Below are 11,409 nucleotides of genomic sequence, written 5' to 3'. Positions count from 1 at the left end.
CTTGTCTAATTAGCATAATGTCCTCAAAGTAATGGTTCAGTGTGATGTCCTGTGGGATAGCTGTGTGGTCCAGGTCTCTTTGAATTATATTATGACAGAGCGTTAACACATCCCTGAGGCAAAGCTATCAGTTAATACTGTAGAGCAATGGGCCAACTAACAGCCTTTGTGAAAAGACAAATCTGCTTGAGCAGCAGGTGGTCTGTAGACTATTAGTACCAGAGACTTAGAGGCTGCTCTCCTAAGAAGAGAGTGGGGTGGAGCTGGTAGTGGCTGGAAAAGGCCATGCCCTCCTTACCCTTTGTATAGCTTACTATTAAGCCACTTTTATTAGTGTATATACTGCAATTTATTTACCTGAACCCCCGCCCCCCGAAAAGTAAACCAGTAATTGAACCTTGAAAATGGACCTGGAGTAGCCAGCATCCAAGATGGTCCCCATTGATTTCCACCTCTCCTGATCTTTACTCCCGCATTGTACCAGGGATGGTTGGTGTGACCAATAGAATGCAGCACAGATGACGGTATGTAACTTTTGGAAACAGGTGGTCAATGTCTCTCTCTTGAATCACTCCCCTGGGGAAAGTCAGCTGTCATGATGGGAGCATTCCTATAGCTATGCCACCTGGTGTGAACTTGGAAGCAGATACTTCAGCCCCAGTTGAACTTTCGGATGACGAAGCTCTGGTCAATAGTTTAAATGCCACCTGGTAAGACACCCCAAGCCAGAACCACCCAGCTAAGCTGCTCTCAGATTTCTGCCCCTCAGAAACTGTGAGATAATAAATGTTTGTTGTTTTAAGCTGCTAAGTTTTGGGTTAACTTGTTACATAGATTCACAGGACTAACACGCCCAATACAGGACTTATTTATCTCAATCCCCACGAGAGTATCTAGTATTTAGTAAGTCCTTAATCGGTGTTGGCTGAATGAGTGAATAAATGGATAGATAAATTTGTGGCAGCATTTAAGTAAACCGGTAATCCGGTCTGTTAGTCTGGTCTAAGCGTTGAGAGATTTAACCTATAACCTAATATGGTTCACTTCTCAAAAATTCATATCCTTTCCAATAGGTCTTCCTACCTAGTAATAAAGTGGTAGTAGAGAATAGAACAAAATGAATTATAGAAAGATGACTTAACATCTTTTAGAAAGATGATAGTAAACAAAAGTTTTTATAGCATAAAAATTGAATTATCAGAAATGAATGATATAAATTAACCTCCAAAACAATTTTTATTACAAAACCTTTTAATACAATTCAATGTTCCATTAAGACTAAACTGAGGACCTTGCCAAGCCAACTGACTCGTAAGGGAACAAGTCAGGAGAGCCAATAGGTACTCTGGGGTGACCTGAATTATTCTTTTTCCAAAGAATCCTACGGGTATGTAGTATTTTTTTTAGTATGCTTAGTTCCCTTTTTTAGTTTTAAAAACAAGCAGTGATTACAATTCTTGGCAGGCTGCTCTACAGAATAAAGGGTACTAGAATAGAAAATGTGGTTCTAACAGAGCAGAAGAAGCAAGTTACCACAAGGGGGAGATCTACATTCAAGAAAGAAAAGTTGGTTAGAGGTTAGAAGATTTCTCTATTTTCAAAGAAATAAAAAATGACTTGAGATGTTTACTCCATTCCTTTATCTTTAGATCCACAGCTGCACAGCCCCATAAAAAAGAGAAATTGATGTTTTACAGAGCCCCTCAGTCTACTTTATTAAAGATCTGCTATTTCATTATCCATCAAGTCCCTTCCGTGTCCCTTTATCTCTTATGATTCTGGAGAAATTCCTTTTCTCTGTGAAAAAAAGAGCATGTGCTGGTGTGAGGCTTCGGTCAGCATTCAGTGTCACTGTTCTTGTAGCCAAGTTGATGTAGCGAAGTCCAGAGACCTTGGCACTAGACCAAACGGCAGTCAAATTCTGGCTCTGCCATTTGTTAGCTGGGTGACACTGAGGTGATGAATTCCCTTAATTCTGAATTTACTCATCTATAACTTGGGGGAATTAAATGGGATGTATCTAAACTTAGCCAAGTGTCTGGCATAAATTTGTTCAAATATTAAGGGTAATGTTTCTTGCTTATTATTTAATTCTGTTGTTTGTAGCCACCTAGTGATTCTGCAGGAGTAGTCAGCAAGATGAAAAGTATCAGCTGATTTGTTTGTCTTGTTGGCATCACATCAAATGTAGACAAACTGTGATATAGTGGGTTTTTAGATGATTAAAAAAATTAAAGTGGAAAAGGAGGTAAGCAGATCATCAGACACACACATATATATCATATAAAACATGAATAGGCAAAGTGCTGGAAGTCCATTTTATAGACAAAGCAGAGGCATTTTTTTAATTGGGAAAGACGAAGGATAAAATAAAATCCCAATGTGCACAGGTAGCATTAGTTACAACTGACATTTTAGTTTATGATTTGGGAGCATATACCACTTTATATGCATTATGTTAATTTAACATATCTCAAATGTTGATTTGAATGGTTAAAATATTTTGAAGGAAATTGGAAAATACTCAAGCAGCTCACTAGAACTTTCATAAAATAAACAAAAAATATGTAGAAATTGATTTGCTGCTTGAATTTAAATCAGAAACGACTTGGTTTTTGTGAAAGATGGTGGTTTACATTGTTGGAAGGACTCACTCTAAGGGAAGCCCCCAACATCCTGGAAATGAAGAAAGAATTCTCTAAACTCCATTATTTTCTTTTCCTCTGGGCACCAATTAGATTCTCTGGTATCCAGATGATTCCCGTCTTAGGCGGATTCCATAGACAATCAAACCCACAGCGCAGAGACCAAGCACAATGGCCCCAATCACAGGAAGCACAACTGTGTAGTCAGATGAACACTCGTCAACTAAGAGAGAGAAAGAAAAAAAATACAATATAGCAGGTCAGGTTTGGTGAGGACAGACCAGAAAGCAGACTATAGTGGGAAGGATATGAACTTTGGAGTCAAATCCAAGCTTGGCATTTTTTTTAAATATTATAGTTGATATGCAACCGGGCTTGACTTTCAATTCCACCATTAACTGTGTAAACTTGGATGAGTTATTGAAACTTGCAATTTCCTCATTTATGAAGCAAATAATGTAAAAGATTCTTGGTTAAACAAGATAACCTTATCTTCGCAGCAATTAATAAATTCTTTTTAAGGCTCCATGCCTAATGCAGGGCTCGAACTCAGAATCTCGAGATCAGGAACTGAGTTGGGATCAAGAGTACGACCCTAACCGACTGAGCCACCCAGGCACCCCCAGCAATTAATAGATATTTAATAATCACTAGACCTGTTTTCTTCCAGGTGTGTTCTCTGCAAAGTAGAATGTGTGTACATAAAAGAGAGTTTTAGATTATACATGATCTCTTGAAAACATGTGATGTTTACCTGCTTTGTAAAAAAAATTTTGCTACACTTAAAGTTCTAATTACTTATGAGAGCTTAAAAATTAACATTTGCAAATTTGTCAAAACTTTTTTCTTTAGGGGCATCTGGGTGGTTCAGTCAGTTAGGTGTCTGACTCTTGGTTTCGGCTCAGGTCATAATCTCATGGTCTATGGGTTCAAGCTGTCAGTGCAGAGACTTCTTAGGTTTCTCTCTCTTCCTCTCTCTTTCTGCCCCTCCCCTGCTTTTTCACAAACGCACATTCTCTCTGTCTCAAAATAAATGAATAAACTTTGAAAATAAAAACTTTTTTTGTTATTTCATTAGAGAGTATTTATTCAGTTTGTTTAAAATGTAGTCAGTCTCAACTATAGAAAGATGGAGAGCCCTGATCATAAAAGGGAATTTGACTGAATACAAATAAGTAGAGAACTGTATCTTATTCAAGGATAGAGAAGAGGCAATAGATGAATGGATAAAGAAGATGTGACATATGTATATGTACATGTATATGCATGCACACACACAACCGAAATATTATGCAGTCATAAAAAGGATGAGATCTTGCTATTTGCAACAACCTGGATGGACCTAGAGAGTATTATGCTCAGTAAAATAAGTCAGATTGAGAAAGACAAATACCATATCATTTTAACTCATACATGGAATCTAAAAAACCAAAACACATGAATAAACAAACAAAAAGCAGATTCAGGCCTACACATACAGAAAACAAACTGATGGTTGCCAGAGGGAAGGGGAGTGGGGGACTGGGTAAAAGGAGTGAAGAGGAGTAGGAGACACAGGCTCCCAGTTATGGAACGAATAAATCACAGGGATGAAAAGAACAGCACAGGGAATGCAGTCAATGATATAATAGCGGTGCATGGTGACAGGTGTAGCTACACTTGTGGTGAACATAACGTAACCTACAGAGAAGTTGAATCACTATGTTGTCCACCTGAAACTAATGTAACACTGTGTGTCAACTGTACTCAAATTTAAAAAAAAAGTAAAGAAGAAGAAAAAGCTCCAGCATATGTTAAGGGGAAAAAAGCAACACACGGAAAAATGCATAGAGCACTACAATGCTTTGTGTAGGTAAAGAAGAAATGAAGATATATTTGCTTGCATTTACTTAAAGAAAACCTGGAGGGGTAAATGCATGATAAACCAATAAAAGTAATGGCCTATAGATGGCTAAGGGGAGAAGGGGATGGAAGAAGAGCAAGAACAAAGGATCAGGAGGGACCAGGGCAGAGGGAGCGATAGAGTCTCTAGAGTCTGTACAGGCAGGCACTGTGCTACACGATGTCATCTGGCAGTGGACAATATTTACGTAATTATATAATATATATTTTATTGATTTAACAAAACACAGTGATATAACCATAAAAGGGATGTTGAGTATGAAATCCTTATCTGCCATAACAAGAAGTTTAAAGCTAATAAACCGAGATATAGGAAAGCTTTTTAACATTTTTTAAAAGAATTATTGAGAGGGGAGCCTGGGTGGCTCAGTCAGTTAAACATCCAACTTAGGCTCAGGTCATGATCTCATAGTTCGTGAGTTTGAGCCCTGCGTCAGGCTCTGTGCTGGCACCTCAGAGCCTGGAGCCTGCTTCAGATTCTGCATCTCCCTATCTCTCTGTCCCTCCCCTGCTCATGCTGTCTATGTCTCTCAAAAAATGAATAAATGTTAAAAATATTTTAAAAAGGAATTATTGAGATAGCTACCATAAGAAATTATTTAAATCAGTTAAAAGTACTTTGTCTCTTAAAGGAAGGACAGGGAAATGTTGCTTTTCATGATAAGCCCTTTTGGAGTACACAATTTTATTTACAGATATATTAATCAATATGTATTTCTCAGATAAACAAGAATGTTGCCAAATTAAGAAGTTAATTTGATTAAAATGATGTGGGAAAAGATACAAAAATGTTAAAACAAAATGCAAAGCACCTACCTATTGACCAAAATGTGAAACACATATGTTAAAATAATTCTACCATAGGGTATTATAAAGATCTATTCATGTAAGTACACAAAGATATGTTACAATAATTTCATTTTATGAGAGCAAAATGGACAATCTATATATCCATCAAAAAATTTAAATGGTATATCTTTACAATAGAAGATAGTGTGACCACTGAAAAGAATGTGGTGGATCTCAGTGTGCTGACAGAGAAGTTCCCTAAGATCATGGAGCATTGCATGAACCCAAACAAAACTGCACGTGTGCCGGAAATGAAAAGATAGAGAAGATGCTGGGGTAGGGCTGGGATGGGAGTACACGGCAACCTTCACTTTGCACACAACTTTACAACTTAGTATCACATAGCTTAAATGTTGTTAAAATGCAGACAAGTGGGGCGCCTGGGTGACTCGGGTGAGTGACCAACTCTAGATTTCTGCTTACATCATGACCCCAAGGTCATGGGACTGAGCCCCTATCAGACTCCATGCTGACTGTGGAGGCTGCTTGAGATTCCCTCTCCCTCTGCCCCTTCCCAGTTCACATGCACACACATGTGCTGTACCTCTCTAAAGTAAAATACAATAATAATTGTAGTAATAATAATAATATGCAGAAAAGTACACAAAGGAAACAATATCTAATCACCACAGTTCTTCCATTTCAGTGAATCACTGCAAACCTTAGAAGGCAGTTGCTTCTGTACACAGAGGAGTATGTGTGTGCTTGCGTGTACACCTGACAAAACGTCATTCAATTTTCAAAAAATGACATTCTTCTCATTACAAATAATGAGAAAAGCACAAATAAAAAAGTAGAAACTGTACTAGAGGAAGAAATTTTTTCTTTCCTCCAAGATTCTTCCAGCTGGTTTAAGAATTACAGATTAATAGAAAACCTAAGTTTTATTACATGTGCACAGAGGGCCAATAATGAAATTGATACCCAGAGAAATGACCAACGCAGGTAGTTTTAAACAAAGAGATATTACATTTGTGAGGAATTGACAGGATAAGGAGAACAGATATTTGGGAGCTTTAATTAGTAAGGAATTCTAAGTAGAGTCTGGGCTAAGATAGCAGATTAATGCAAAGTTACAGGTTTGTTTCTACAGCTTTCTTGGCTTTAACATTTCTCTCTCTGCTGATAAGGATGTGTTTTTTACTCCTTAGTACAGGGAGAATGCCTTTTTTTTTTTAAGTTTTCTTTCTTTTCTCTCTTTTTTTTTTTTTAACATTTATTCATTTTTGAGAGACAGAGAGAGACAGAGCATGAGCGGGTGAGGGTCAGACAGAGAGGGAGACACAGAATCCGAAGCAGGCTCCAGGCTCTGAGCTGTCAGCACGGAGCCTGACAGGGGCTTGAACTCACAGACCGCGAGATCATGACCTGAGCCACACAGGTGTCCCAGGAGATACCTTTTATATGCAATTTCCTGTTTTCAGGGTGACCAAGGAGGGTCTGAGTATCCTTGCACTGGGCTGTTTCCCAAGTAGCTTTGACTCAAAATAATCAATATCATAATATCATGTTGTGGTACATTTTCCGCCAGCCTCCCCTGCACCCCTTATGAAACCAATCACCTGAAAATCACCCACGCAGAAATTATCCTTGCTAAAACATAAACAAATATAATTTCAGGCATCTTTCTTTACAACTATAAGGACATATGGGTAGAAAAATATATACACATACTTTTATTAAATTAGAATCATACAAATGCTATTTTACCAAAATTGCTTATTTTAATTTAACTTGATTTCATAGAAAAGCTAAAACAAAACTGGGAAAACTACCGAACTTCAAATAAATGTATCTTTGTCACAGGAAGTATTGTTTCAGAAAAGGTCTCTTTAAGATTCAAAAAAGAGACTATAAACCACACTAAAGGCTTATGAAGTGCATTAAGAGGTTATGAAACAAATGAGAGACATTATGCATTTTCTAAACTGTGTGTTTCCAATCTAGACATTATCGATAGTGTTTTGAAAGATTAGCACTAGCAGATTCCCTTCTCTCTCTCTTATTCCCAACTCAAATTTTGAATATATTATTCTTTTTACAAAGTTTTAAATGTTTATTTATTTTTGAGAGAGAGAGGCAGAGAGACAGAGAGAGAACACAAATGGGGGAGGGGCAAAGAGAGTGGGAGACACAGAATATGAAGCAGGCTCCAGGCTCTGAGGTGTCAGCACAGAGCCCGACGCGGGGCTCGAACCCACAAACTGTGAGATCATGACCTGAGCTGAAGCCGGACGCTTAACACCGACTGAGCCACTGAGGTGCTCCTGAATAGATACATTATTTTTTAAATAATTGTTCTGGTTTATACCACTTCAATTCTATTTGATAACTATCATTCCTATAGTTTAAAAAAATTTATTTCAAATATATAACACATTCCTGATTCCCTCAAAATAATACAAAATGCTATACGTTGAGAAGTTCCATTTTCACCCTTCTCCCATCTTTTTTGATACCCCTGTCTTAACTACTGACTTTCTATATACATTTCCAATGTTTCAGGTATAAGCAAAAATGAAAATATTTTTATTTCCTTCATTTCTCACTATTATGCATTATGCTTTTTTCATTTAATAGTATATTTTGGGTAAGTTTCCTATACATACATAAAATGTATGTTCTTATTCTTTTTTATAACTATATTCTGTGTGGGATGTACCTGTCGTAGACTGATGGACACTTCACTCATTTTCAAACTTTTACTCTTACAAATAATGTTGTAATGAAAAACCATGTATATATACATATATATACGATTTCACATAGAAGTGTATCTGTATGATACATTTTCAGACCCATAGTTGTTAAATGCCTTTTCCATTTAACTAAATAGATAAAATGATTTTTCCCTCTAATTGTGGTTTCTTTATTCCTGAGAGATATTTGCTCATTTCCTTATTTGTAACATGGCTTCTCTCTGATCTTACCAAATTTCATTGTCAAGCACTATCTTTAAGAAGAGCTCCTTGGTGTTATCTCCCTTGAATTACTTCACGTCTGAGGATACCTGCCTATTATCTTGGTAAATAATATTTTGGGGTCACTCTTTCCCTTAGGATTTTGTAGACATTGCTTGCTGGCTTTGGTGATTTGCTATTTTAAGGGGGAGGGAGAATTAGCGTGTCTAAAGAATTCTTTATCTTTAAAGTTCTATAGCTCAGTTTGGATGTATCTTAATGTTAAGCTTTTTTTAAAAAAAATGTTCATTTATTTTGAGAGAGAGAGAGCAGGGGCACGCGTGCACATGCGTGCTCTATGTGAATGCACACACAAGTGGGGAAGGAGCAGAGACAGGGAAAGAGGAAATCCCAAGCAGGCTCCTCACCGTCAGCACAGAGCCCAATGCAGGTCTCAATCCCAACTGTGAGACCATGACCTGAGCAGAAATCAAGAGGTGACTGAGCCACCCAGGTGCCCCAATGTTAAGCTTTCTGTGTCAATTTTTTCCTGGGATACACTGTGCTCTTTCAATCTGCAACTTCAATAATTTTCATGTTAAGCAAAATCTCTGAAACCATCAAATTTGTCATCTTTCTATTTTTGAACTCTCTACTTCAGAGGCACCAATTATCCTTATTTTAGATGATCTGAATTATCTCCCATACCCAGCAGCTGCCCTATCATACTCTCATACTCTCATTAAGTGATTCACAGCAAAAACCAATTGTCAGGAATTTCTCTGTTTCTTGAGTTATGTTTTCTTTGTATTTTATCAACTATATTCCTTTCTAACACTCCTTCCTTTAATTGTGGTAAAATATACATAACATAAAATTACCATTTTAACTGCTTTTAAAAATATTTTATTTATTTTTGAGAGAGAGAGAGAGAGAGAGAGAGAGAGAGGGCACACATGTGTCGGGGAGGTCAGAGAGAGAGGGAAACACATTATCCAAAGCAGGCTCCAGGCTCTGAGCTGTCAGCACAGAGCCCAAAGCAGATCTTGAACCCACTAACTGTGAGATCATGACCTTAACCGAAGTGGGATGCTTAACCAACTGAGCCATCCAGGTGCCCCTTCAATGTTTTCAAGTGTACACTTCAGTGACATTAAGTACATTCACAATTTGTGCAACCATCACTACTATCCATTTCCAGAACATTTTTCATCTTGCAAAACTAAAATTCTGGAGCATTATTTTAATGTAATATTATATTATTCTTCTGCTGCAATAATTTTGCATAGTGGTCATGTACCTTGTTTTATCTTTTTCATGCTTGGGCATGTCATCCATGACACTGATTTTCCTTTAATATCATTTGAGTAAATAAGTACACTTCTTCCAATTGTGAGATCAGTTAATGTTTCCCATTGAGAATTCCTATTTGGATTCTCTCTTCTGTACCTTGGAAATTAGCTACAGTCTGGGGGTACCCTGGGATTTGGGGTTGGCTCCCCAATTCACTTCTATCAGTCTCTGTGTTTACTCTGCCTCCTTTTCCCAGGAGCCATTTTCACTGCTCCTAGATAAGAAGAGATAAAATGACCAGTCTTTTTCTCTTCAGTTTTAGGAATGATAGTAAGTGCTCACAGGAGTCTTTTCCTTTCATATATGGCTTCTTGGTGTGTGTGTTGGGGAAGTAGATGCCCAAAGCCCAGCTCTGCTGTCCTCTCAACTCTTCCTCTGAGTCTTGTTTCTTTTTTGTTCACCAGTTTTAAAAGTTTATTGCATTAGATTATATCTCAACTTCTGCTGGTGACTTTTAAACACCCTTTCCCCTCCCACCCATCTACTAGATAATTAGGAAGGAAAATTCTGTGGGGGGAAATTCCAGTTACCATGTTAACTCTACCTTTTCATTTTATATAGTTTGTAAAACTTAAAATTTAAGTGTTACAGAATTTAACTTAAATCTTGTTTAAGTATTCAAGTTTTAAACCATCTACATATATCTTTTGTTTCTATTTTTTCTTAAAAATTAAGAATCAGTACTACAGACTAAATCATAACCATTTTAATCAGTGTAATCTATGGGACAAAACCAAAATTCAGGCACACATTTATACACATGTGTTAATCAATGTCTTGTCTGTTTTGAAATTCCTATGTAATTCTTTAATCACATATTTGTGAAAAACTAAAAACAATAAAAATTCTAAACAACACAATTAAGTAAATTATTATATCATGTTGATAGCATATTCATGATAGCAGCCATAATAATAATACTTTGCAAATTTAATAGCAGAGAGAAATACTTATGATGCATACGTAACAAAGGATTCCAAATTGTTACTCTGTATGCTTCTAGTTAGCAAAACAATACTCATGAGAGGGAAATACATCAGTATGAACAATGGATAGGTTATCTCACCAGGTCCGCATTAGTGAAGGTTTCTATTATCTCTAGGTGGGTTGCAGAGGGAGGGGTAAATTCAGGACGCTGTATCCTCAGCAGAAGAGAAAATGGAGTTGAAACTCGCCGGACAGGCAAGCAACAGGCGCACTCACTAAAGGCAAAGGTCAAACACCTGCCGCCCTCCACAACCCTCACCCCCGCAGGGTTTTCCTGAGTGCCACAGCAGCCCTCCTGCCGGGACGCCAGAATGCCACAAGCCCGGCTCTGCAGGAAGCCTGTGACCCTCGAGCTGCCGCGGTAAGAGCGGACTAGGAGGCTGCACCAGAGGAATCCAGGGGCGGAGGGGCCGCTTCCCGACAGGCGCAACGCGAGACCCTCCCCGGAAGTCACCGCGGAAAGTGCAGAACTGAGCGGCAGGAACGCATCCGGGCTTCAATTACCGGTCTTTCAAAGAACAGCTTTGTTCTCGGTCTCGCTCTCGCTCTCGCTCTCGCTCTCGCTCTCGCTCTCGCTCTCGCTCTCTCTCTCGCGCGCGCGCGCTCTCTTTTTTTTATTATTTTTATTTTTTTTGCTTACTAAAATGTTAATTCAGGGTAATTTAAAAGATAATTGGCGGGGTGTGTGTCTGAGGGGGTAGATAACAGGACTCTAAGCAGCAGCCACTCCAAAGAACTCACCGAAGATGGTAGAGGGGAAAGTTAAACTTCAG

The 11,409-nt window shown here is 38.1% G+C and overlaps 1 protein-coding gene across 1 annotated transcript in view; it reads right to left on the bottom strand.

The window, feature by feature from the left end:
- Positions 1-1,213: 1,213 nt before the first annotated feature.
- The window catches only part of LAMP3 (lysosomal associated membrane protein 3), a 34,512-nt gene continuing 24,316 nt past the window's right edge, over positions 1,214-11,409 (bottom strand). The window contains exon 6 of the mRNA XM_029939809.1: positions 1,214-2,868. Coding sequence (XP_029795669.1) covers positions 2,735-2,868 — 134 coding nt within the window. The 3' untranslated portion in view covers positions 1,214-2,734. The remainder of the gene's footprint in view (positions 2,869-11,409) is intronic.

This window comes from Suricata suricatta, chromosome 5 (assembly GCF_006229205.1).
Source record: "Suricata suricatta isolate VVHF042 chromosome 5, meerkat_22Aug2017_6uvM2_HiC, whole genome shotgun sequence".
Lineage (NCBI taxonomy): Eukaryota > Metazoa > Chordata > Mammalia > Carnivora > Herpestidae > Suricata > Suricata suricatta.
The sequence above is the reverse complement of the archived record's forward strand: the minus strand, read 5'-3'. Positions and strand labels throughout refer to the sequence as shown.